We start from the raw sequence: 27,862 nt of genomic DNA, 5'->3' as shown, positions 1-27,862 counted from the left end.
ACTCTGTGGGAGAAGGCGAGGGTGGGATGATTTGAGAGAATAGCATTGAAACATGTGTATTATCATATGGAAATAGCTCGCCAGTCCAGGCCCGATGCCTGAGACAGGGTGCTCAGGGCTGGTGCACCCTGAGAGATAGGGTGGGAGGGAGGAGGGAGGGGCATTCAGGATGAGGAACACATTTTCACCCATGGCTGATTCATGTGAGTATATGGCAAAAACCACCACAATATTGTAAAGTAATTAGCCTCCAATTTAAAAAAAAAAAAAAAAAAGATTCTATCACCAGACTCTAGCCAGGGTCCTCTGAGCCCTCTTCTCTGCTGGACTTCAGCCTCCCTTAAAGCAGTGAGAACAGATTTTACACAGAGAATGAAGGAATAAGGAAGTGGGTGAGCCAGGACTGTGGACAGTCAGGGAAGTGAAAACTTAAAAAATACGCCGAGCGGGGTTAGTTCACATGGGACTATTCTGGTTTTGCTGTCCCTTCTGCAAGCTTAGGCTCCCTCAGAGACTGGGAGATAGGAGCCTTACCTTCAGGTATTGTCTGGAACAAGACCCTTCGGCAGTCTTGAGTTTTCTCAGGCAGGCACTTCAAAGGGGCTAGAGTCATCCTAGGGCTGTGTCCTTGAGCTGTTAGAAACTATGTTGAGTTCATGCTGGACATTTCTCTTTTGCAACAGCGTATTACTGAGTAAAATCTGTTCTCACTACTTTAGCTTTCAGCTTTCTTTATCTTTGGCACTTGTCACTTTCATCACCCGTGCTTTACAGATGAAAATTTTGGCACTTAGGAGATTGGCAGCCTTGTGCTAAAGCACACAGCAGAGCCGGGCTTTCTCCTTACCCACGTCTTCCGGTTTCCTACAGGCTCAGGGAGCTGCGCAGGGCTCTCGGCCCATAGGAGGAGCAGTTTGTAAAGGCCTGGAGCAGAGCAGCGAGCTTTCAGCGGGAGGCGGTGGTGGAGGGCCGAGTGGCCCGTTCCCAAAGTGGGCCCCCATGCTGCGCGTCCTGACCAGCACCCTGCGCTTTCCGCGCCCCTGGAGGCCGCTTGAGACCCGCGGCTGCTCCTCCAACGCCGGGGCTGCCGACCGGGAGATCCAGGTGTGCGCTCTGGCGGGTCCAGACCAGGGTAAGTGCCCAGAGCCCAGAAGGTGGCTGGGGTGAGCTCCGGCTTGCTGAGAGGCAGGCCTGGCATGCCTGGTGCTGTTGAACTGTACGGACCCATGGCCAGCACTCCCACTATAGGGAGGCAGATTGAAACTGATCTGAGAGAGAGAAACCAGTGAGTGGTCCTGAGAGAACTTAGGTTCCCACCCAGAAACTGAACCTGGGTAGCCTGGATGAAAACCAGGAATCCTAGCTGCTAGACCACCAGCAGGGAAGCAGACATTTGAAAACAAGAATGTTTCAAGGAGGCAAAGACTGTAAAAACAGGTACAAATCTTACTATTACAGACACAGCACAACATATGGGAGAGCAACAGAGAAGCAGTTATATTTAAGTCAGAAAAGCTAGGCAGAAATACACACCCAGAGAAAGGCTATCAGTGGCCTCTCTAACGAGGAGGAGGCCAGTAAAGAGGTGAGTTAAACCACTTATAAAGGACAGCCTTTGGGTGTTTATATATGGCAAATTATCTTGTTTCTTCACACCTGACTGGTCCTAGGACCTCCCCAACATGCCTGGGCAACTTTTTGCTAAGATGGATCCCACTGCAGAAATTTATGAGGGTGTGTCCATGCTTACTAAGGGTCGGCAACCCCACCCTTTTTGATCCCTAAAAAGCCTTCCTGCACATGTGTAGACAAGGACATTTTTCTTGACCTCAGGGGTGATCATCTTACCTCTGTATTCCAGCAAAGCTCATTTACTGACACTAGCTTTGTCCTTGGCGGGTCTGGGTGAGAAGCTTCAGTTTTACTCCACTGATAAACATCAGCTGTCTGGCCCAGGGGCCCGTCTATCTCCTACCGCAAAACCAGTAATGGGGAGGCAGGTTGCTCAGTGCGTTTGAGGATTGGACCCCAAAGTTCCTGCATCCGAGTAGAGCCTTCCCTGGCCTAAATCCTTTGGTAGGTGACCACCTTACCTGCCACCCCCACTGTAATTGTGAAGGGATTCTGCGTCAATATTGGTCTCCTCAGCCCCAGATTTAGTGGCCTGGGGCTGTGAGGAAAGAGAAGGGACTCGTTCAAGGGTAGAACTCACTACCAGCAAGCCCACCCCCACTACAGTTTTAAAATGCCTGATTTTCCTCCCAGGCTGAGCGTCCTGGCAAGGTTCCAGTGGGCTGGGACAGCCCAGCCAATTCCAATCTGGCTTAGGGTGTCCCGCCTCCTGGAGAGGAGGAGCTGAAGAGCGGGGAGGGGTGGAAGGAAAGAGGGGAAGGGAGAGAGGAGAGGCCCGGAGGAGTGCTTGGCGCCCTCCTGTGCAATCGCCCTGCAGCTGCTGTGTGGAGTCCTGCTGACTCCAGGGAAAGCTCATGGCAGTCACTGTCAGGAACACCTTGATTGAGCCTTGTGTTGGGTTTTCTTGGTCGTGTTGTATTTTGTTTTGTTTCTGCTTGGGGGTAGTGTTATTTGTGAAGGAGGGTGAAGGGCAGTGATTGGACTTTGCATTCAGTGGCATTCCCGTCTGCTGTTGTGTCACCAGCTGGGCAAGTTCCTCTTGTCTTTACTTTCCCCCCGGACCAACCCCTCTAACCTTCCCCACGTTTAAAGTAGCACTGTGTCCAAGTTTTAGTTTACACAGATTGTATTGTTCTAGGCATCTCATATTTCTTACTTTTCTTGCTTGATACTAAGTTGAAGAGCTGTTGAAGAACTGTTCCTTGCTTTGTGATATTGCATACCGTTCCCTACATACATCCCTCACTTTTGATGGACATGAAGAGGCTTCTGGCGTCCAACTACCTCACTTGGTGAGAATTCTCTGGCCATGTGGGATGGCTAGGGTTAGAGAATACCCCAGTTGCTCTCATGCTTTGTTCACTGCCAAACGCGCAACAGTGTTTGCCTTGAAATAGCTATAACTATTCTCCCAACTTTACAGATCAATAAACCGAGGAACAGAGAGTTTAAGCAACATGAACCAGGTCTGATTTTAAAACCTGTGTTCTCAACTATTAATGGACATCACTATTCTTCTAGTAATTAGAGACTAAGAACATAGACTTGTACATTAGTTGAAAAATTATCATGGCTCACTTGTAGATAGGAGAATTTTTTATCCAGAAATAACAAGTATCACAGTAATCCAAGCCTGTGACCCAACCACTAATACCGAAGAAGCTGAACAGTTCTATGAAGACCTACATGACCTTCTAGAACTAACACCAAAAAAAGATGTCCTTTTCCTCGTAGGGGACTAAAGTAGGAAGTCAAAAGATACCTGGAGTAACAGGCAGGTTTGACCTTGGAGTACAAAATGAAGCAGCACAAAGGCTAACAGAGTTTTGCCAAGAGAATGCACTGATCATAGCAAACACCCTATTCCAACAACATAAGAGCTGACTCTTCACATGGACATCACCAGATGGCCAATATAGAAATTAGACTGATTATATTGTTTGCAACCAAAGATGAAGAAGCTCTATACAGTCAGTGAAAAAAAAAAAAAAAAAGACGGGAGCTGACCTTGAATCAGATCATGAACTCCTTATTGCAAAATTTAAAATTAAATTGAAGAAAGTAGGGAATACCACTAGGCCATTCAGGTATAACCTAAATCAAATCCCTTATGATTATACAGTGGAAGTAAGAAATAGATTCAAGGGATTAGATATGATAGGCAGAGTGCCTGAAGAACTGTGGATGCAGGTTTGTAACACAGTACAGGAGGTGGTGATCAAAACCATCCCCAAGAAAAATACAAAAAGGTAAAATGGTTGTCTGAGGAGGCCTTACAAGTAGCTGAGAAAAGAAGAGAAGCAAAAGGCAAAGGAGAAAAGGAAAGACACACCCACCTGGATGCAGAGTTCCAGAGAACAGTAAGGAGAGATAAGAAAGCCTTCTTAAGTTAACAATCCAAAGAAATAGAGGAAAATAATAGAATAGGAAAAACTAGAGATCTCTTCAAGAAAATTGGAGATACCAAGGGAACATTTCATGCAAAGATGGGCGCAATAAAGGACAGAAATGGTAAAGGACCTAACAGAAGCAGAAGATATTAAGGAGAGGCGGCAAGAATACACAGAACTGTACGTCTTAATGATCACGATGCTGTGATCACTCACCTAGAGCCAGATATCCTGGAACGTGAAGTCAAGTGGGCTTTTTAGGAAGCATTACTACGAACAAAGCTAGTGGAGGTGATGGAATTCTAGCCGACCTATTTCAAATCCTAAAGGATGATGTTGTTAAAGTGCTGCATTGAGATGCCAGCAAATTTGGCAGACTCAGCAGTGGCCACAGGACTGGAAAGGGACAGCTTTCATTCCAATCCCAAAGAAGGGCAATACCAACGAATGTTCAAACTACCACACAATTGCACTCATTTCACATGCAAGCAAAGTAATGCTCAAAATTCTCCAAGCCAGGCTTCAACAGTATGTAAACTGAGAACTTCCAGATATTTGAGCTGGATTTAGAAAAGGGAGAGGAACCAGAGATCAAATTGCCAATATCCAGTGGATCATCGAAAAAGCAAGAGAGTTACAGGAAAACATCTACTTCTGCTTTATTGACTGTGTGGATCACAACAAACTGTGGAAAATTCTTAAAGAGGTGGGAATACCAGACCATCTGACCTGCCTCCTGAAAAATCTATATGCAGGTCAAGAAGCAACAGTTAGAACTGGACATGGAGCTGGACTAGTTCCAAATTGGGAAAGCAGTATATCAAGGCTGTATATTGTCACCTTGTTTATTTAACTTATATGCAGAGTACAGATGTGAAATGCTGGGCTGGATGAAGCATAAGCTGGAATCAAGATTGCCAGGAGAAGTATCAATAACCTCAGATGTGCAGATGATACCACTCTTATGGCAGAAAGTGAAGAGGAACTAAAGAGCCTCTTGATGAAAGTGAAAGAGGAGGGTGAAAAACCTGGCTTAAAACTCAACACTCAAAAAACTGAGATCATGGCATCTGGTCCCATCACTTCATGGGAAATAGATGGGGAAACAGTGGAAACAGTGTCAGACTTTATTTTCTTGGGCTCCAAAATCAGCTCAGATGGTGACTGCAACCATGAAATTAAAAGATGCTTACTCCTTGGAAGAAAAGCTATGACCAACCTAGACAGCATATTAAAAAGCAGAGACATCACTTTGCTGAGAAAGGTCCGCATAATCAAAGCTATGGTTTTTCCAGTAGTCACGTATGGATATGAGAATTGGATATGTGACAATATACAGCAATGTGTTAGTCACTCCGTCATGTCTGACTCTTTGTGACTCCAAGGTCTGTAGCCCACCAGGCTCCTCTGTCCATGGAGTTCTCCAGGCAAGATAACTGGAGTGGGTTGCCATTTCCTTTGCCATTGGATCTTCCCAGCCCAAGGATGGATCCCAAGTTCTCCTTCATTGCAGGTAGATTCTTTACTGTCTGAACCACCAGCTCTGCTGTGCTGTATGTGTCTGACTCTTTTCAACCCCATGGACTGTAGCCCACCAGGGTCTTCTGTCCATGGGGATTCTCCAGGCAAGAATATTGGAGTAGGTTGCCATGCCCTCCTCCAGGGGATCTTCCCAACCCATGGATCAAACCCAGGTCTCCCTCATTGCAGGCAAATTCTTTACCATCTGAACCACCAGGGAAGCCTCTGAACTACCAGGGAAGCCCTTGAAGAAATCTGAGTGCCAAAGAATTGATGCTTTTGAACTGTGGTGCTGGAGAAGGCTCTTGAGAGTCCCTTGGACAGCAAGGAGATCAAACCAGTCAATCCTAAAGGAAATCAACCTGGAATATTCATTGGAAGGACTGATGCTGAACCTGAAGCTCCAATACTTCGGCCACCTGATGCAAAGAGCTGACTCATTGGAAAAGATCCTGATGCTGGGAAAGATGGAGGAGAAGGGGAGACAGAGGATAAGATGGTTGGATGGCATGATCAACTCAATGGACATGAGTTTGAGCAAACTCTAGATGATGAAGGACAGGTGTGCTGCAGTCAGTGGAGTCACAGAGTCAGAAATGACTGAGCCACTGAACAAAAGTATAAGCATCAGGAGATTAAGCTTCTGCCCCTGCCAGAGGGCATATAGACTGTCCTAGAGGGAAGGAGATAAGGAAACCAAGAGGCAGTGGAGGAGGCATGAGGAGGAGACCCACACACAGAAGAACCATCCCACCATCCTCCCAAAAGTCACCAGTCCTGCCTTCCACTTGCTGTGATAGCATCAGAGCACTGTCACATTGTGCCTGTTGTCTTCGAAAATGAGATTAGCCCATTAACCACTCCTCACCCTTATGGCTTTACTCCAGCTCCTCAGCTGAATATTCAGGGTTCTCCCCCACAACCTGACCATGTTACCTACCTCTTCAACCATGTTGAAGCCAACCTCTTTTAAGCCACCCCACTTAAGTGTTTCCTTCTAACTATGCCCCTGACTTGGGTCTTCTCCTCCCTCTCTACCTTTGTAAACCACTTAGGAATTATACCCTCTTCAACCCACTCCAGTATTATAGAGAATCCTGTGGACAGAGGGGCCTGGTGGGCTGCTGTCCATAGGGTCGCATAGAGTCAGACACGACTGAAGTGACTTAGCAGCAGCAGCAGCAGCCCCCACCCTTGTCCTTTTACATTCCTTCTTTCTGGACTTGTCTTCTTCATCACTTGTTAACTCTGAGAGTGAGGATTGCTAGCTGGGTCCACCTAGTAACTTTGGCACATTCTCTTCTTTTCTGAGCCTCAGTTTCCCCCTCTATATACCAAGGGATTATGAAGGCTTCCCATACAGCTCAGTAGTAAAAGAATCTGCCAGTGCAGGAGACACAGGAGACTTGGGTTTGATCCCTGGATCAGGAAGATCCCCCTGGAGAAGGGAATGGCAGTGCCACTCCAGTGTTCTTGCCTTGAGAATCCCATGGACAGAGGAGCCTTGCAGGCTACAGTCCATAGGGATTACAAAGAGTCAGACACGACTGAGCAACTGAACACACATACCCACACGACCTTCCAGTGGTTTCTATCGACTCCCACCCACATCACTGTGTGATCCAGACCAAGATAGATGTGACTCTAGGTCTTCTGCTAAGCAGATCAAACCATCACGGGAGTCTGATAAGAGTAGAGAGGGCGCAATGCAAACCCATCATCATTACTGGGGTCCAGCAAGGACAATGTTCCCAGAATAGGGTATCAACTAAGAAGTCAGGGGCCATATCTGAGTCCTCTGTTTCTCCAGGGCCTGGCATGTGGTAGTAAGAGCTGAACATTGTCAGGTGAATGAATGAAAGCCAAAGACACCCTGTCTGGCCCCTTAGGTCTCCAGCTTAGATCTCACACATCATATTGGGTCCTAGACTTTCACCAGCTTCTGTGCATTTTCCTTGCTCAAAGTGCCCACAAACTCTGGTTATACACTTATGGACATTATCTCTTTTAATCTTCATTACAACCTTTTTAGTATTTCTATTTATAGATCAGGAAAGTGAAGGTCAGAAGGATAAAGTAACTTGTCCAAGGCCATGGAGCTGGTATGTGACTGAGCTGTGACTTCAGCCAAGCACCATATTTGCGTTCTGCAAGAGAGAGCTAGACATGAAATATGGGAGAGAGTTAGCCCGAGAAAAAGGAAAGGCAGAACAGGAAAGTGAAGAGGAGAGAGGAAAGTTCCTGTCAACCCCAGGATATCATGATTATATTTGTTTTCTACTGCCACATAACAAATTACCACAGACTGTTGCTTAAAATAGCATACATTTATTATCTCATAGTTTCCATAGGTCAGAAGTCCAGGCACAATTTTGCTGGGTTCTCTGCTTCAGGGTTTTATCAGGCTGCAGTCCCGGAGTTGGCAGGGGCTATGGTCCCTCATCATAGGCTCAACTGGGGATGGATCTGCTTCCAGGTTCCTCAGGCTACTGACAGAATTCATATCCTGTTGCAGTGCTGAAGTCCTGTTTTCTTCCTGTTGGCCAGGGTCCACTCTGAGCTCCCAGAGGCTGCCCACAGGACCCTGCCACAGGACCATATCCATGGGCCCACTAGCATGTGCTAGTAACACGGGCTTTTCAAGTTTCATCTCGTTGTGGCTGCGCTGGTTCTTCCTGCACGCAGGATTCCTCTAGCTGCACGAGCGGGGGCTGCGCTCTAATTGCCGTGTGCAGGCTTCTCACTGCGTTGGCTTCTTGTCGCGGAGCTTGGGCTCCAGCACACGCAGGCTTCAACAGCTGTGGCTCGCAGGTTTAAGGGTCTGGGCACTAGCTGTGGTGAATTAGCTTAATTGCCCTGCGGTGTATGGAATCTTCCTGGGTCAGGAAATGAACCCACGTCCTCTGCACTGGCAGGCAGATTCTTTACCAGTGGACCACCAGGGAAGTCCAATACAGGCTCTTTATACATTATAAACTAATCACAGAAGTGACATCTCATTATTCCTGTCATATAATTGGACCTAATCTTAGAAGTGATCTTTTATGACCTTTCCTGTGTTCTCTTGGTTAGAAGCAATTCACGGGTTCTGCCCACATTCAAGGGAAGGGGATTATTCAGGATATGAACACCGGGGCCCCTCTAAAGTCTATCTGCCACAGTGGCCTTGGACCTAGACTGTTCTCCTCAACCCTTCTGATGTGGTTTCTCTGTATCCACCAGTTTCCCTTCCCCAGGTTGCAACTTTTTCTTTTCTGGAGAGGAGGACCTTTGGGACATCTGAGTTCCTCAGTGGGACCTCCAGGCCTGAGGGGCTCAAAGAGTTCTATGAAGGTTTCCAGGGAGGCTGACGAAGCCACCTAGACTGCATATTACAGTTCTCTGTCCTAGACCACAGTTCTTTAACTGTGGCTGTAAAGCCTTGCCCTTGAGAGCACCAGAACTTTCACTGGCCCTTCCGCGTATCTCAGATCAACTTACACTGAGAACATCATCATAATAAATTCTGCTTGTTCCACAAAACTAGGTACACTGAGAGAAAAGAAGAAGAGGCCTTTGAAGACCAAAGGATTGATGAACACACTCCTCTAATCCATCCTGACATTTTACAGGAGGGGAAACAGCCGAGAAGGCATAAGAGTATTTGAGCCTCTGCCCAGGGTCGGTCCCTGTTCCCCCACACTTGGCCCTGATTCGGCACATGAGGTCAGAGTGATGTACAAAGGCCAGACTGTAGGGAATCTTTTGGGTGGTAAAAGGATTTAGACTGAATTCTGATGAAAAGGGAAGCAAGAAGAATATGGTCAGATTTGGGTTAGAAAGATGACTTTGACCCAAATGCGGGAATGAATGTGGAAGGGGAAGGGGAGGCAAAACTGAGGACAGTGGGCCAGTTGGGGCATTCATGTAATAGAAGGAAGAGCCCGCCAGCTTAGTGGCTGCAGGAGGGCAGGGTGTGAGCTGAAAGGTCTGAGATCCAAGAGGTTGAACTGTCTGCCTCGGACACTGAGTAAACTTCAAGTTTACTCTCAGAAGAATGGAGGCAACAGAAGAGACCTCTGAGTTGATATGTCATTCACTCACCAAAGGAGCAGAAGAAAGACTGATCATTTTTTGACATGTTGGTCTAGATGTCAAGTGAGCAGCAGGATATATTCAGGCTTGGAGCTCAGAGGAAAGCAGGCTGGTGCAGGGCAGTCCTGAGTGTACAGGAGGCGAGCACGTGGGAAGCGGGAAGAAGGAGAAGGGGCAGACAAGCAAGCGCAGCCCTCCTGACTCTCCTGTCATGCCTCACGGGGCTCTCCCGTTCCTCTGAACTCCTCCAGTTCTAGAATCTAATTGTCACTTCCACTGTATAATGGTAAGGGATTTGATTTACGTCATACCTGAATGGTCTAGTGGTTTTCCCTACTTCCTTCAACTTAAGTCTGAATTTTGCAATAAGTTCATAATCTGAGCCACAGTCAGCTCCTGGTCTTGTTTTTGCTGGCTGTATAGAGCTTCTCCATCTGGCTGCAAAGAATATTAATCAATCTGATTTCAGTATTGACCATCTGCTGATGTCCATTTGTAGAGTCTTCTCTTGTGTTGTTGGAAGAGGGTGCTTGTTATGACCAGTGTGTTCTCTTGGCAAAACTCTGTTAGCCTTTGCTTTGTCTCATTTGTTTCACATGTACATAACAGTTCAGTATTTGTATACATTATGAAATAATCCCCACAGTAAATGTAGTTAAGATCCATCACCACACACTTACACATTTTTGTGTGAGTGAGGGGAACGTCTAAGATGTACAGTTTTAGCAACTTACAAATATTGTTAACTCTAGTCACCATGATGTACATTATATACCCAAGACTTATTTATTACAGGTATATGTTGAATAAATGAATTGAGATATTTTAAATTGGGTAGAAGAAAACCTAGAAAAGAAGTGCAGGGCATCATCTGAGAGGTAGGAAGGCCAGGAAAATGTGGAGCCACAGGCAGGTACATGTTGTTATATGTTTGTCAAAACCCATAGCATATGCAACACCGAGAGTGAACCCTAAGGTAAACATAAAAGCTGTGTGGTAATGACATAGGCATGGAAGTTAATCTTTGGTAACAAATGTCCCACTCTGGTGGGAGGCTATGCATGTGCATTGGACAAAGGATTTATGGGAACTTCCACACTTTCTCAGGCATGCCCGACTCTTTTCAATCCCATGGACTGTAGCCTGCCAGGCTCCTCTGTCCATTGAAATCTCCAGGCAAGAATACTGGAGTGGGTTGCCACTTCCTTTTTCAGGGGATCTTCCAAACCCCGGGACTGAACCCGGGTCTTCTGCATTGCAAGCGTATTCTTTACCCTCTGAGCCATCAGGGAAGCACTTTCTACTCCATTTTGCTCTGAACCTAAAATTGTTCTGAAAAAAAAAAAAAACAAAACTGTGTACTAAAAAAAAAACCAAAAAGGCCACAGCAGAAAATGTTCAAGGAGGAGCAGGTGTTTGGTCAGGAGAGTTCATTGTTGCTGAGCCTGGGAGCAGGATGGAAATATGTCCCTTGGTTAGTGATGTGATTACACTGGTTACACTGGTCTCACTTAGGTGAGAATGGTTTCTGCCGAGTGATGGGATGGGAGCTGGACTGGAGAAGACTTAAGAGAATGGAAGGCAAGAAAATTACTAACTGAATACGGAAAAGCCTTTCAAGAAGTTTCACTGGTTCTCATGAAAGAATATCCCGAGTAGGGCAAAGGATATTCTCTTGCCAAAGAGGAGAGAATGTGAATGTGCTCAAGCCTCGGGATTAGTTGTTAAATTCTTATCACAGAGGCATCTGCTCACCTGCCCCATGAGTGTGCAATCAGTTAATTCCATGCTGCAGGAAAACTTACAGGTCAATGCCCCAGGTTCTTATTTCTTTTTGGCTGTGCCAGTCTTAGTGGCAGTATTTGGAATCTTAGTTGCAGCATGTGGGATCTAGTTCCCTGACCAGGGATTGAACCCAGGCTTCCTGCATTAAGGGAGTCTTGGCCAATGGACCACCAGGGAAGTCCCGCCCCAGTTTCTTTAATAAATGTCTCTGAGCAAAAGACAGGGCTAGAGGCAGAACCTAAGGACTTTAACAAGCTTTTAAGAGTTTTCTTTTTTTAATTAATTAGCAAGTTTACTTTATTTTGGGGGGCTCCAAAATCACTGCAGATGGTGACTGCAGCCATGAAATTAAAAGACGCTTGCTCCTTGGAAGAAAAGTTATGACCAACCTAGATAGCATATTCAAAAGCAGAGTTGTTACTTTGCCAACTAAGGTCTGTCTAGTCAAGGCCATGGTGTTTCCTGTGGTCATGTACGGATGTGAGAGTTGGACTGTGAAGAAGGCTGAGCGCCGAACAATTGAGGCTTTTGAACTGTGGTGTTGGAGAAGAATCTTGAGAGTCCTTGGACTGCAATGAGATCCAACCAGTCCATTCTGAAGATCAGCCCAGGGATTTCTTTGTAAGGAATGATGTTAAAGCTGAATCTCCAGTACTTTGGCCACCTCATGTGAAGAGTTGACTCATTGGAAAAGACTGATGCTGGGAGGGATTGGGGGCAGGAGGAGAAGGGGACGATAGAGGATGAGATGGCTGGATGGCATCAGTGACTCGATGGACGTGAGTCTGAGTGGACTCTGGGAGTTGGTGATGGACAGGGAGGCCTGGTGTGCTGCAATCCATGGGGTCGCAAAGAGTCGGACACAACTGAGCAACTGAACTTAACTGAACTGAAACTACATGGTCTAGAGATGACCATCTGTGTGATAAAATTGTAAAGAAATGCAAGGAAGTGATCACCATAAAAAGTCAGGAGACTTGTTTCTTTTAGGGGGAGGTGGGAGCAGTGAATGAGACAGGGCACACCAGATTTCTGGGTGGTGGTGTTATAACTCATTCAGCTCGAGAGGAAGAAGTCTGGCTGTAGAGAAAAGAATCACATGGAAAGAGACATGTGAAATTGAAGAAGGGGTGTGTAGGTGTGTGTGTGTGTCTCACAATGGCAGAAGCAGGCAGGAACCACTGGGGCAGTCATTCTCGTCCCTCTCCCCATGGTGCTCCGAGGTCCTCAAGCCCTTCCACTTCTGTGAGGCAGAAAGGGCAAGGGTTATTCTCCCGATTTTATGGTTGGGAAAACTGAGGCCTGAGTGTGTGTGACTTGCCCCAGGTCACACTGCTCATCAAGGGTAGAGGCTGCCCAGATCCCAGGCCCCAGCCCAGGAGTGAGCAGGGCAGCTGGCTCACCCGACACTGCCCTGTCCCCTGCAGGAATTGCTGAGATTCTGATGAACAGACCGAGTGCCCGCAATGCCCTGGGGAACGTCTTCGTCAGTCAGGTGAGTAAGGGCGGGCACCAGGGTGGGCTGGGGCTGAGCTGGGAGGTATCTGATCGGGTCTCCTCTGCAGCTGCTGGAAGCTCTGGCCCAGCTTCGGGAGGACCGGCAAGTGCGTGTCCTGATCTTCAGGAGTGGAGTGAAGGGTGTGTTCTGTGCAGGTGGGTTTCCTTCCTTGCCTCCAACCCAGGGCTCCCACCAGCCTGCATTTAGGGAATATTTAGGTTGTTTTAGCATAGGACTCAGCCTTCCCAGGTGGCACTACTGGTGAAGAACCCACTTGTGGACACAGGAGACACTGGTTTGATCCCTGGGATGGGAAGATTCCCTGTAGGAGGAAATGGCAACCCACTCCAGTATTCTTGCCTGGAGAATCCCCATAGACAGAGGAGCCTGGTGAGCTACAGTCTATAAGGTTGCCAAGAGTCGGACATGACTGAAGCGACTTAGCACACAGCACAGGACCCATTCCCATTTTAAAGATGTGAACTCAGAGGTGAAATTCCTTGCTTAGAGCAACACAGCTAGTGAGAATTCAGTTAGAACTTGACCTCTCTGACTCCCAAATCCCTGTTCTTTCCGTTCTGACCCTTCATTGAGGAAATGAGAAAATGGAGTCCAACGACACTCACCAGGTCTGTGGCCAAGATAGGACTGGCTTACTGCCCCTTTGCCCACCCACAAGCTTTCAGTCCCTGTCAATGAGGCTCTTCCACGTCTCTGCACCATTTGGTCCTCACAACAGGGCAAGCACCATGGACTTCCTTTCTGAAACGAGAAATGCCGCATCCCAGGCCCACAAGAAGCAAGCGAATGAGAGTTGAGCTAAGAACTGACTCTGGGCTGGCTGTGGAGGGGGCACTGGGGAGACGGAAGGCGAGGCTGGGAAGCGAGTGATTCTTAGGCAGTTTCAAGGGCATGTGGCTCAGTCCCCAGGCCTCAATGGTCAGGATCCCGGTGAACAGCCTGCGGAGGGAGGTGGCAAGGGAAGTATGCGGACCAGTCTGCCTGACCCCACTGCCCTGATCAAGACCCTCCTCCGACTCCGGCCTCTTCCTTTGGCTCCCCCATGGTCTGACGTCTTCCATCACAGTCACTTCGTGACTGGTAGCCCCGCTCCTCACCCCCACAGCGAACGACAGGAAAGTAGGGGGCGTGCAGGAGGTCTGAATCTGCCCCTAATTTGCTCTGGAATTCTGGGCTAGTCCCTGTCTCTCTCTGGGCCTCAGTTTCCTGATCTGTCACTGAGGGGTTAGGACTAGTCAGACTCCCGAGGGCTCTCCCAACTGACTTTCCCATAATCTAGCACTTGCAGACAGTATGTTCACCTCTTACTACTGCCTCAGGCTCCGGCTATCTGGCCTTCAGTGACCCTCCAGTGGCACTACTCTCACCAAGGACCCTGCCCGCCCCCATGCCACTGTCCCCTGCACCCACTCCTCATCTTCCTTGACCTTCAGCCTCTTCCACCAAGCCCTTCTTTTAAAAAATAATTATACCTGATGTATGCCAATTATTTCTCAATAAAACAGGAAAAATAATAAATTTTTATATTACTATTTAATGTTTTGTGAGTTGTCACATTTTATACATTATACAAAATTTACATTTAATCACAAAATTTACATTTTAATCACTTTTAAGTGTAAAATTCACTGACATTAAGTGCATTCACAAGATTATTCAACAATCACCACTATCCATTTCCAGAAAACTTTCATCATCTCAATAAACTATACACTCATTAAGCAATTCCTCCGCATTTCCCTAACACCCAGTAACCTCCATTCTACTTTCTATCTTTACGAATTTGTCTACTCTATTTCTTACAAGTAGAATCATACATTTGCCCTTTTATGGCTAGCTTATTTCATTTAGCATCATGTACTTCATGTTCATCCATGTTGCAGCATATTGCAGAATTTCTATCCTTTTTAAAAGTGAATAATATTCCTTTTCACATATATATTCCACATTTTTTTAATCCATCTGTTGACAGACTTGGGTGGTTCCCACATTTTGGCTATTGTGATTAACACTGCTATGAACACTGGTGTGCACCTATCTGTTTTAAGTCCTTGCTTTCAATTCTTTGGGGTATATACTTAGGAGTAAAGTGGCTGGAACACATAGCAATCCTACTTTGAACTTTTGGAGGAGGCACAAAAATATTTTTCATGGCAGCTGTATCATTTGACATTCCTACCAGCAGTACATCAGAGTTCTCCACTCCAATGTCAACACTTTTTTGTTTGTTGTTTATAATCACCGTCTAAATGGGTAAAAAGCAGTATCCTATTGTGGTTTTTATTTGCATTTCCCCAGTGATGATGAAAACACTTTTCAGTGCTTACTGCCTTATCTTCTTTTTTTAAATATTTATTTGGCTGCACTGGGTCTTAGTTGAGGGACACAGGATCTTCAATCTTCATTGTGACATGCCCGACCTTTTAGTTCAGGCATGAGAGCTCTAGTTCCCCAACTAGGGATCAAACTTGGGCCACCTGCATTAGAAGCCCAATCTTAGCTACTGGACCTGGTGGGAAATCCCACTGGCTTATTTTCCTTGGAGAAATGTCTACTTAGGTCCTTTGTTTGTTTGTTTTTGGCCACTTTACACAACTTGCATGATCTTAGTTCCCCAAACAGGGATCAAACCGTGCCCCCTGCAGTGGAAGCATGGAGTTTTAAACCACTGGACCCCCAGGGAAGTCCTCTGTGTTTTTGGTTGTAGGAAATCTTTACATAGCCTAGATATCAGTTCCTTACCAGATGTGTGATTTGCCAGTATTTCCTTCCATTCATGGGTTGTCTGTGCTCTCTTGATAGTGGCTTCTGATGCATTAGTTTTTAATTGTGATGAATCCAATTTATCTTTTTGGTTTTGCATCTATCCTTTTTTGAACTCCTCCTCCCTCCCTGGCTCCCCTGACCGAGTTTTCCTGGTGTTTCTCTTTCCTCTCTGGCTGCTTCTCTTCAGGTTTCCATTGCTGGATCCTTTGACAGCCTGGGATTCAGTGCCAGGTCATTTCCCAAGGGCTGTCCCCCTTGCATCTGCAGGTGCAGACCTGAAGGAGCGGGAGCAGATGAGTGAGGCAGAAGTGGGGCTCTTTGTCCAGCAGCTCCGAGGCCTGATGACTGAGATTGGTGAGGGTTCTGGAGTGGGGAGGAGGAGGGCATTCAGGGGTCCTGCTGATCCCAGCCTCACCCAATCTACCATACTCTAAAGACAGAATGGTTTCTGTTGTGAGCTCTGTGGAGAGAGGATTCTCCCAGGGAGAGGGGGCAGGGATAAGGAATTCTACAAGGAGGAGGGTGTCACGAGGATCCAAAGGGCACTGGCTCCCCAGCATTAGTGCCCTGCTGGTTCTGACCCCCAGCCCCTGTGCCCTCAGGGTACAAGCCTGGCCATTCCAGAGTCAACTTCCAGCAAGCATACTTGCAGGCTTTGATAAATGCTTGTTCCTTTTTCTGGAATATCCCTCCTAGACCATCTGAACTGTTTATGCATTCTTTAAGACCACCAGTGCCTCCTCCTCAAGGAAGCCATCCCTGGCCCATCATCCAAGCTTCCTTTCTCAGTTCACTGATCACCCTGGGTCGTCATCACCTGTTTGCCCGTCTGCCTTCCCCCTGTCAGATTCAATTCTGTTCCCAACACACACAATGAGAAGGGAAAGCAAGAAGGCAGGTCCCAGGGAGGCCCACAGGAGGGTGGGCCTGACCAGGCATCACCCTGCCCATTCACCTCCCCATTCCCATTCCCCAGCTGATCCCACAACTTTCCCCAGTGGGAAAACTAACTGCTAAGATAACCTGGCTGAGGTACCAGGTAAGCTCCCCAAACTTGGGACCAATGGAGCCGTCTATCAGAACCAGCTAGACCGTCTCCCACCCTGAGACACTGTCCTGGTCCTACCAGGGCCTCGCAGGCTGAGCCCTCCTTTGTCTCCACAGCAGCGTTCCCTGCACCCACCATTGCAGCTATGGATGGGTTTGCCTTGGGTGGAGGCCTGGAACTTGCCCTGGCCTGTGACCTCCGAGTGGCAGGTACTGGGTACGGGGAGAGGTGTGGAAGGGTGGGAGGGAAGAGTGAATGAAACCAGCTAATTCTGGGGGTTCTGCAGTCGGCCACTGCTCTCAGCTTTCCAACAAACCCCACAACTAAAGGCAAAGTGGGAGCCAAGGAATTCAGGCAGTAGTGGTTCCCACCCACCGCCCAGCCCCTGACTGCTACAGGACTCGCCCCTTCTCAGAGTCAGCTGCCCTCAGCTCAGGACTGTTTGTACCAACCCTGGGCCAACTGCTGACACAACTAGAAAGAACGTAGAGAGCGAAGGTTGGGGACAAAGGTATCTACTCAGTCTTCCAGTTCTGTCCAAGCCGGCTGTATCGATCATGCTGTGAACAAAGGTGAGCCATGAGGGCAGTCTGTTACATGCCCAGTTCATCACAGCATGACTGGGCAGGAGCAGTGCCCTACAGTAGCTCTATCAGAATCCACAGAGGTTTGCATCAGTAGCTCGGAGAAATTGAACTTCAAAATGTGGAGGGCAGGGAGGATGAAGATAATTAATTGCTTTTAACCTTGCTGACTTGGTGGTTAGGTGTGCCCTCTTTAGAGCCAATCAAAGAAGATCTGAGACTTCCCTGTAGCTCAAACAGTAAAGAATCTGCTTGCAATGCAGGAGACCTGAGTTTGATCCCTGGGTCAGGAAGATCCTCTGGAGAAGGAAATGGCAATCCACTCCAGTATTCTTGCTTGGAGAATCCCACAGACAGAGAAGCCTGGAGGGCTAAAGTTCATGGGGTGGTTAAGAGTCGAATACAACTGAGCGACTAACACTTGCTCACTTTAGAGAAGATCTGAGTGTTATCACGGTGCTCCTACTTCTCCTGCCACCAAGAACTTTTTTTTTAACATGTAGCCCCAGGCATAGAGGGACTTTATATCCACGTGATACATAGCAGAGAAGCCATCAAAATACCAGGTCAGGTCATAGCACCAACTCTGGTTCTACCTGCCTGTGTTTAGGGGAGCTAACTTGCAGGGTTTGATGGATAGGAGGGTGAATGTAAACCCCTCCCTCCCATACTGCATGGTTCGGAGGGACTGTGTTGAGGGAATTCAGGAGAAGCCTGTGGGGTGGGACACTCAAGGAGGGCTTCTCACAGGAAATGCAACTCAGAAAAAAGGATGTGGATCAGAATACAGGAAAATTTCAGGCTGACAAAAAGCTGGGAGGAAAAACTGGTGGAAGCAGGAGTCACTGACACTCTAGGCCAGACCTGAGTTAACATGAGACTGAGAATCCATTAAGTTACAAATAGGTAGTGGGTATCATCCAGGAACCCTTCCTTGTGCTAAGCTCCATGACCTCCCTTGATCCTTGGCAACTCTATAACGCAGGTAAAAGAGATGTTATCACTTTTATTTTCCCCATCCACAAGGCTCAGAAAGGCTAAGAGAGTTGCTCAGTGAGTTGTGGAGATAGGGTGAGTATTGGGACTCCTGACTTCCAGGCTAGGGCTCTTCCAAAGGCAGCTACTAGAGGAGTCTGGCTGTGGCCACACCATGAGGGAAGTGATCTGTTGGAGGGGTAAGCAGAGCCCGCAGACAGCGTCTCCTCTCCTCTGGGGTTGGAGCTGGAAGACAGGGTGGGGGCTTCACTCTGTTTTGTCTAAGCAGCTTCTTCGGCTGTCATGGGACTGATCGAGACCACCCGAGGGCTCCTCCCAGGAGCAGGTAATCTCAACACACACCATCCATCCTCTACCTGTTCACTCTATCCAGCACAATTCCCTACTTCCCTCTTTTGCCCTATGTCCTGGGCTCTCCCCCGCCAGCCTAACCCAATCTTGTCCTCTGAGAGGTCTTGGCTGACTCCCAGCCAGGGCCTCCCCTGGGCCCCCACATTCCATGAGGATTCACCATCCCTACTCCATCCTGGCAGGAGGGACTCAGAGGCTGCCTCGATGCCTGGGGGTGGCCCTGGCGAAGGAGCTCATCTTCACAGGCCGCCGACTGAGTGGGGCGCAGGCCCAGGCTCTGGGGCTGGTGAACCACGCTGTGGCCCAGAACGAGGAGGGCAATGCTGCCTACCACCGGGCACGAGCACTGGCCCAGGAGATCCTGCCCCAGGTACGACTGCCGCTCAGCACGGGCGGGCCTGCCACTGGGGATCACAGGTGGGGAGGCCAAAAGACAAGGGTGTCTCATGCAACCACACAAGGTCCATTTTCCCAGATTTATAAAATTAACCGTCTTTGGCAGTTTTGCTTCCATTCAGCCATCTAGTAAATAATACTAAACCAGATTTTAACTTAAGATCAAAATTGAGTTCTGAGGAGCTGGGATCAATTAAGCTTGAAAACTCTCAGAACAGCCTGTAAAACTGAATTTCCTGAGATGATGCAAATGATCTCTATCTGTGCCATCCACTAAGGCAGTCACTAGCCACGTGTTTTTGTCTCTATGTCCGACTGTGCGACCCCACAGACTGTAGCCCACCAGACTCCTCTGTCCATGGTATTTTACAGGCAAGAATACCATTTCCTTCTTCAGGGGATCTTCCCAACCCAGGGACTGAACCCGAGGCTCCTGCTTGCCAAGCAGTTTTTTACCCTTGAGCTACCTGGGAAGCCCCAGTAGCCACATTACTTAAATTAAAATTTGAATTTCTCAACTACACTTCCCATATTTTAATGCTAATAGACACATTTAGCTGTTGGCTATTGTACTGGACAGTAAAGCATGACTGTGTTCCAAAATTGAAAATGCCAGATTCTTTAAAGCAGGTAAAGAACTACCAGCCCATCTTTCGACCATACACGTGGTGGAAAAGCACCTGAAATGCATGACGCAGGACATGTGTTAAGGCCCGTACTCTTTTTTAATCCTCAAATAGCCTATTAGCATAGTCTCCCCAGAAGTATAGATGCCAGGGAGTGGGTTAGGCCCTGCCTACATGTAACCTCCAAGTACCCGAGAGGCTCCACTGGCTTCTCATTTCTCTAAGAGAGCCAGAGGGAGGTCCCAAGTTTCCACAAGACAGGCAAGCAGCTGAAATGCAGCCAGGTTCTGTTAAGCCGTAATACTCACTGAGCCCATATGGTGCGCCCTCATCCTTCAGCGGCAATCAGACACAAGCAGTCCTGGGTACTTTAATGGTGTCCCAGTGTTAGAACAGTCCAGTTGAGGTGATTATGCCTGTTGCGTCTGTGCTATAACAGACCCAACAAGGTTAAGTGACTGCTCATCAAAGTCAAAGAAAGTGACTGCAATAATACCACAAAGACAACACTATTTTGGCATCCATTCTGCATAATACAGAAATACATATGATAGCTAGTATTTTAAGGAGTGGAGACCATGTAGAAAACTTTTAAAGAACAAACTAAATATTTAATGGATTTCAAATACAAAAAATTAAAGACATGTTACAAAAGTAATATAATATTGTTAACCATACTCTATCATTTTAATATTAACACAATATTTGAATTATTCATGAAAAGTAAAAAAAGAGTTATCTTATTTAGGGGGGGGGAAAATCTCCCTCAAATATCCTGCCTCTTTTTATAACTTTGAGATCTTTACTTACTTGCTTAGTTACTTGAGGGCAAAGACTATAAAAAACTGATGGTAAGTTTGGTTTAAAAGCATTTGTTTTGTCTTCATTTCTTGTTTATAGTTTCATCACACGTAAATGGAGAGTCTGATGCTGTTCATTTTAATGCTGTCGTGTTTCTCTTATTACCTGGTTAGAAAGTCTGAACTGATAACAAGACTCTGAGTGACTCAGGGTAGTAGCTGATTACACTTACACAGATTGAGGGGTCTATTTGTGGACTCTAAGGTTTGTCTTTTTGCATAAAATAAAAAACTGGGTCTTTGAGCTTAGTCTCAAGATGATTCAGGCTTCTGATTTTTCAATATATTGAAATAATGGTATTTTACTAATTACTAGTATTTCAGTATTTAAAAGTAGCTTTCCATACCAAAACAACAGCCTACCAAAAACTAGTATTAGAATCATTAATGCAAATCCTGGGACATTCTGATGCAACCTGTTTAACTTCCAGGTGAGTTACTGAGTGCCAAATATGAAGATTCCCTATGGGCTGAGTGCAAGAGATGCTGTTGTAGACAGCTGCCCTGTAGTGGACAAATTACCAAAACTGGGCCAGTCAAATTGCTCCAGAGATTACAGCCCCAAAGAGCCTATCAATAAACACAAGGTCCACAAATTAACACTCAGATTTTCCCTTTAAACAGTAAATATATTTTACCCTTTGAATATGGATTTGAATACCTTTTCCATTTGAATATCAAAGTAATGGAATATCCTGTGGCAACTGTGACTCACTGTTCGCATTTCCAAATAACATAAAATGATGCATCATATTTCTAACTGACCTTCTTCACAGAGTGTTCCATTGAAGAACACACGTTGGAACTGTGAAGGTTCACTTCAGTTCAGTTCAATTCAGTCACTCAATCGTGTCCGACTCTTTGCGACCCCATGAATCGCAGCACGCCAGGCCTCCCTGTCCATCACCAACTCCCGGAGTTCACTCAGACTCATGTCCATCGAGTCGGTAATGCCATCCAGCCATCTCATCCTCTTATACATGGATTTTTTTTCCCACTAAATACATACCACAGCACTAAGCGATCCAAGGTTGGCTGGATTTGTGGATGTAGAACTCTTTACAGGGCAGGTTGGCTGTTACGTTCTGTGCAGATTTTTTACTGCATGGACAGTTGGTTCGCCCAAGCTCTGGGTTGTTCAAGGGTCAACTACATATATGTACACACACACACTCAGAAACATAAATATGTGTGTTTTCAACACAGAGACAACATGGCGATATAGTTTTTAATTTTCTCCAGTGAGAAATCAGTAGCTATATTCATGACAAACAAATCAAATAGGATAGAAGACTAAGAAGGACATTAAGTAAAAATCAAAAGTAGGGTGATCCTGTTATCCAGGCTCTGTCCAGGTTCAAAGTGAAAAGTCCCACATCCTAAAACACTTCAGTCACTGGCAAAAAGACAAATGTTCTGGGTCACCAAAACATTCCTCAGTTCCCCAGTCAGTTTCCCCAGAGATGACCACAGTTTGCCTACTCTTTCAGAAATATTCATTGCTCATGTAAAATATGCACATATACTCAAACATCTAATTCTAAATTCATTTAGGACAATTTAGGGGACAAGCAACACACCTTTAAAGGCTAGTCCAGTTCTACCTGACATTTAAAAACATAAGCTATGCACAGAAAAGAATTCAATCAGTATGGAAAAGTATAAATCAAAAAGTGAAGTTCTTCATTCTCATGACCTTTCTCCCCAAAGACACATCATACCAACACCTTCTACACAAAGTGAATAATATACACAGCACTATGCAGCTTTCTTTTCTTACCTAATATGTTGGAGAGTTGCTCATTTCAGCACAGACTTATCAACCTCATTCATTTAAACTGCACACTTTTTCATTCAAGGTATGTATGTGCCATCATTTACCCAGTACTCTCGTGAGGAACATTCACATTACTGACATCTTTATGCTCCCGAAAAATAGCTGGAGTGATTAACTTTGCACATCTTAGTGTCCTCTTGGAAGTGCATCTATAGGGCAGATGCCTACACAGAGTTACAACATGAAAGAGCATGGGCATCTATCTACTTTGCCAGCTCTTGTCAAATTGTCCTCCTGAAGCACTGTACCAGTTTATTCTCCATTCAATTATGTGTGCAAATACTAACAATAATGGGCATTACCAATCTTTTACAGTTTCCAAATGTGAGGTGAAAAGGAGCACCTAACTGTTCTGATTTATGTTTCTTTAAAAGTAAAACCGAGCACACCTTGTGTCTTTTTTTCTTTTTTGTGAACTAGCTTTCCATACTGTGTGAATGCTAAAAAGTATATATATATACTTCTTTTATATATATAAAAGCTTTTTGTAAAGGAAATGCTTCTGTCATAATATCACAAATATATTCCCCCAGATCTTGATTTTTGCTTGAATCTGTGGTATTTTTCCCAGTCTGAAGTTCTTTTACCCCTATGTAGCTAGTTTTTTCATTTATAGTTTCCATGCTAACAGACTTTTTAAATTGTTCTTTCCTGATAAAAGTCTTACAAAACCTTCAAATAATATAATATGAACAAAATAGGAGGCAAATGCACTCCTTGCCTGGAAGTGCGGTGGGGAATGGAGGGCCAGACCTTCAGTGGCACAAAATAACTAGAAGCAAGATCAGTGAGGCAAAGATGGTCACTTTGGTGCTCTTGCTTCCAAGTGGCCCCTACAAAATGCCCCTCAGGATTTCGATCCAGGCCTGTCAGATTCCGAAGTCCAAGTTCCTACTGCTGACCTTTTCCACCCTCCTGGGGAAAACGTGCTTGCGGTGGAGGCTTGCGTTTGCTGAGATGAGAGGGGTGGAGGACAGGAGCAGCAGTGGGAAAGCTGACTGGGAATCAGATCCAAGCTTCGCCACTGACTGGATGAACATGGCCAACTGCTTCAGCACCTGAGCCTCGATTAAACCCACCCTGAAGGGACGGGGGGCAGCCTGTGACCATCAGACAAGTCTGTGGGTGGGAAAGCATGTGTACGACGGAGTATGTTGTACATGCCGGAGGGATGCATTAAATGACAAGAATTCCAGATGGTCAGGACTACGAGGGTTAGGGATCAATCAGTTAGGCTTCATTATTGAAAAGGAACATTAGCTAATTAGTAGGTATAACACTAACAAAAGTAAATACTGTCACTAGAATAGCTGGATTTCTACCCAGACCTCCTCCCCCATCATGGAGCTTATGTGCCTAACTGTGAGCACTGACTGATCCCCTTCTCAACCAAGCGTTTGCTTTTCCCTAGGCCCCCATTGCTGTGCGGCTGAGCAAAGTAGCCATTGACCGAGGAATAGAGGTGAGAGGGTTCTGGGTCGGAACTTAGCATCTGCTAAGGTCAGTGGGGTGGCTGGGAGGCAGTGCTCTCAGGGCACACAGATGGACAGCACAGCTGGAAAGAACTCCGGAATCGGACTCTTCTAATAGACTTGGAGCCTGAACCTCTCTCTTTGTGCCTTAGTTTTACCCCTCTACAAAATGAAGTTTGGCCAGGTGATACTCCAAATTATATTTCATCCTCATTTCTCTCCCTTGGAGAGAGAAGGTAACTGAAGTCCAGAAAGGGTAAATGACTTACCCAGGGTCACAGAGCAAATGAGTTACAAGAACCCAGGTCTGCATGGCTATCAGTCCATGTTCTCAGGATTATGCTGGTGGTCAGTAATGCGGCCTCACAGACGGGGCTCAGGCATGCTGACTTGGCTGCAGCTAACTCATCCTACACATCAGCTTATTCATTCATTACACACTAAACCTGGATCTGAACTGGGACACCGGAATGAATCAAATACAGTCACTGCCCGTAAGGTGGGGAGAGGGACTGACACCAATCACTAATAAAAAGTCAAGAGCACCACGCAGACAGCCTGGAGAGGGTAGAGCTGCACCATCCATAGGGCTACTGTGTACAGGGCTGGACAGTGCTGCACTGGAGATTGTTTTCTAGAACTGGGTTTAGGCTGGATAAGAATTGCAGAAAAACTGCAAAGTGTGAGAGAAAACACGGAGGTGTATAAATAAGCAACTCAACTGAACAGGAGGAAGGGATGAGTGTGTCAGCACAGCAATGAGGTTAGGGGCATGGGCCCTGGTGCTGGACCATCTGGGTTCCAAGACCTGTTTTTCCACACACTGTTGTGTCTTTATACAAGTCACTCCACCTTTCTATGCCTCAGGTTTCTCAGCTGTGTAGTAGGGAAAATAACTGCTGCTATGAACAGTACTTCTCTTACAATAGTGCCTTTAAGTGAGTAATAGCAAGCAGTGGACAGTAGAGACTGGAAGCTGCCAGGGGCCAAGTCACGCAGGCCTTAGTTCTGAGGGCAATGGAAAGCCAGCAGAGTTCATTAACGGGGGTGACAGGAGGCATGGTGAGGCAGCCAGGTCGGGAAGGAGGGGACAATGGCTGTGCAAGCACAGCTCACACACTCCCTCCTCATCTCTAAGGCTGTCTGTAACCGTCCCTATTGTTCTCACAGCCCCCATTCATCCTAGCACTGCTTCACCTCTGGAATGAATGGTGTTCCCTCTCCAGTAGGGGATTCCTTATCACACCATCTCTCTCCATATGGGCTGGCATACAGTAAGCCTGGGTAATTGTTTGCTGGAAGAATCCAGGAAACAGCAGGAAGTGGTGTAGAGAGCAGGGAGAGCTGGCGCCCAGGGCACACGGAGGTGGGCAAGGCTGATCCAGGCACCACTTCTTTCTTGCAGGTGGACATTGCATCAGGGATGGCCATTGAAGGGATATGCTATGCCCAGGTACGTGTCTGCTGCCAGTCCTGCATGCTTGTAAGCAGAGGCCAGGCCAGAGTGGGGTCCTTGGGTACTATTAGTACATGACCAGTTGAACAGGTTCCTCCCAACCCACACAGTCGGTCTTTGGGGTACTCCTCTCCTCAGTCAGCCTGCACTGATCCCAGGGGAGCCACAGAGCACTCTCTGGGACTGTTTCCTCAGCCATCTAATGGTGCTGTACCCTGCCCTACTTTGCTGCCCAGAGAATCACAGAGGAACCAGACAGGAGAATAGCAGCTTCTGAGTTCTCTGTATCAGTGGCTACTGGTGCAGGCCAGTCTGTACCAGCCTAGAGCCCAGGCTGGAGGATGCCAAGGCCTTGATTATTGCCTATAGGTTGTGTATGCTCGATGGTGGGACAATAAACTGTGGCTGACCCACTTAGCCTCTTACTCCTTAGTGAGTCAAAAACATTAATCTCCAGGCTAACAAGTAACAAAAAATCCTCCTAAACGGGGGTTTGGGAACTTGTAGAACCTGATGTAAACCAACTGCATACCAGGATTCAAAGCCAGAGCTCTTACCACAAAGCCTAGTCTTTTCTACTGAGTAGCCTCATTTCAGACTGCTGAATGAGACTGTGAGCTCTCAGAGGGACATACACTGTGCGCAAAATCAGGCTGGTGTGAGGAGACCAAGGAGCCACCAAGGCCCACAGGTTTGCATGACCCAACACCGGAGTCCAAAGACAGTGAAAGACTTAGATTCTGGCCTAGCCATGGGCTGAACAACCTTGAGTAAGTCTTTACTGGTTTATGGACCTGTCCCTGCAAACTGATACTCTGTATGTTGTTTCAGAACATCCCAACCCGGGATCGGCTGGAAGGCATGGCTGCTTTCAGGGAAAAGCGCCTCCCCAGATTTGTTGGCGAGTGACCTCCATTTAACCTGAAGCAAGGGAGATGCACACCTTACAGGCAGGATCCAGAAGGAAGAAGTGCAGCGCCTCTGCCCTCATCATTTCACCTCTCTGGGTTCCAGCTGCCTCACAAGGACAACGACGGACAGGAAATGACAGGCACGGTGCCTGGTACCAGGGTGCTGACGATGCCAGCTACTGCTCCCTTCATTACTCCTCACCCAGGCGAGCTCATCACTGGAGTCGGGTTTGCTTTGGAGCATACCTGTCTCTCCCTAATAGAGCGATAAACTAAGGATAAAACAGACTCCTCTGGGCCTTTATAGCACTGGCACTCAGGCCTGACCTCTGTGTCTCGGTTATTAGGTGCTCACCAGAGATGGCAAGAGGCTGTAAGAACCACCCCACAACGGCCCTGTTTCTCCCTCAGTACAACAGAGATAATAAGGAAACCTTGGTTGTGGTTGAATAGACTCAGCTCTCTGCCAGTTACTCACTGTTTGCCTCAGCCTCCTCAACTATAATGAACCTGTTTTGAGGGTTAAAAAATAATAAATAAAATACCTGATATTCCATAAACATGAGTTATGATTATGTACAGTGTTCTTTTAAGAACCAGATGAAATCACTGCTGTGAAAACCTTTTGTAAACTGTAGGGTGGCAGGCAAATCTGCTGGTTCATTTAGTAACTTTCGGGAGCCCTGAGAAGGGAACGATTAACTCAGGTGGACAACATGGAAGATTAAGAAATGGACAGGTAACACTGCAGTTGAAGGCTGAAGAATCGAACAGGCAATGGAGGCCAAGAAGAGGAAAACTGAGGGGAATAGCACAAGCGAAAAAGTGAGCAAGATGATGGCACTTTGAAATAAAGGGGGGCTGATATACACATGTGCACACTAGCCTCAGCAGCCCTCCTCCTCTACCAGGGCAGGGCAAGAGACAGTCATGTGGTCATTCTTTAACTGATCTGAGCTTCCTAAGCCTGTGCCTGGGCAGGCTCAGGAGTTACTGAACCATGGGCATGGGCATGGACACAGACCAGTAACGCTGTTGACTTGCTTTCAACAACAAATGTGCCTCAAAGCTGTACTCATTTCCTGGAAGGACAAGTAAGACAAGAACCCAAGTCTTAGGAGTCAGCACCAACCACATGAGCTGTATTTGTCTACTTAGGAAAGTAACCATCTTGCTATACTTCCTTCTTCTTATCTGTTAAGTGGGGAGAATAAAACTATCCCAGAGGACTGCTGAAAATCAGAGAAAACGTACAGAGGTGCCCAGTGCTGAACTGGACCTCAACAGGCACTATTTCCCACTCATCCTCCTCACATCAGCCCAAACTAGTATCTGGTAACAGCATGTTCTGACATATGGAACCCAGGTCAGGAAACTAAGACATACTTTTAGAATCATACAGAGGAGTGAATGAGAAAATCTGTGGAGTTTCAGGGCTATTGAAGGAAGCAGGTCACAAATTCCCCTTATCCAGTGGGACACGAGTGAGCAATAGTTTGAAAAAACAATTTAGAATAAGAATAAACCTCATTTGATTTCAAAAGATGATATGGGGCATTCCAGTTAAGAATCTGGCCAGCTTACAGTATAAAAATCTAGTCCTAAAATAAGCTACCAATTAAAAATAATTTTGTTTCT

At 46.6% G+C, this 27,862-nt stretch overlaps 2 protein-coding genes across 8 annotated transcripts in view; one reads left to right on the top strand and one right to left on the bottom strand.

Moving 5' to 3' along the window:
- The window catches only part of SCP2 (sterol carrier protein 2), a 981,293-nt gene that overhangs the window by 169,831 nt on the left and 783,600 nt on the right, over positions 1-27,862 (bottom strand). The gene's annotated exons all lie outside the window — the stretch shown is intronic.
- Positions 161-26,784, top strand: LOC138441270 (enoyl-CoA hydratase domain-containing protein 2, mitochondrial). 7 transcript variants are annotated; one of them, XM_069592018.1, is made up of 11 exons: positions 161-203; positions 871-1,132; positions 12,830-12,897; positions 12,968-13,055; positions 15,955-16,041; positions 16,852-16,944; positions 18,584-18,640; positions 18,849-19,036; positions 23,797-23,847; positions 25,263-25,310; positions 26,145-26,784. In XM_069592018.1, the coding sequence occupies exons 2-11, from the start codon at positions 1,000-1,002 to the stop codon at positions 26,220-26,222; spliced, it is 891 nt and encodes a 296-aa protein (XP_069448119.1). In that variant the 5' UTR covers positions 161-203; positions 871-999; the 3' UTR covers positions 26,223-26,784. The 7 variants fall into 7 exon arrangements, with proteins under 7 accessions (XP_069448119.1, XP_069448109.1, XP_069448089.1 ...); XM_069592008.1 differs by lacking the exon at positions 161-203 and adding an exon at positions 357-540; XM_069591988.1 differs by lacking the exon at positions 161-203 and adding an exon at positions 454-540 and having other exon boundaries at positions 18,581-18,640.

Source organism: Ovis canadensis, chromosome 1, assembly GCF_042477335.2.
Source record: "Ovis canadensis isolate MfBH-ARS-UI-01 breed Bighorn chromosome 1, ARS-UI_OviCan_v2, whole genome shotgun sequence".
NCBI classification, from domain to species: domain Eukaryota; kingdom Metazoa; phylum Chordata; class Mammalia; order Artiodactyla; family Bovidae; genus Ovis; species Ovis canadensis.
The sequence above is the reverse complement of the archived record's forward strand: the minus strand, read 5'-3'. Positions and strand labels throughout refer to the sequence as shown.

What these genes read in the sequence shown, in the direction of transcription:
- LOC138441270 (XM_069591988.1), top strand. Translation starts at nt 1,000, where the DNA reads ATGCTGCGCGTCCTGACCAGCACCCTGCGCTTTCCGCGCCCCTGGAGG. An exon ending in GAAGGGTGTGTTCTGTGCAG is followed by an intron (nt 13,056 to 15,954) that starts GTGGGTTTCCTT and finishes TTGCATCTGCAG; the next exon opens with GTGCAGACCTGAAGGAGCGG. An exon ending in CCATTGACCGAGGAATAGAG is followed by an intron (nt 23,848 to 25,262) that starts GTGAGAGGGTTC and finishes TCTTTCTTGCAG; the next exon opens with GTGGACATTGCATCAGGGAT.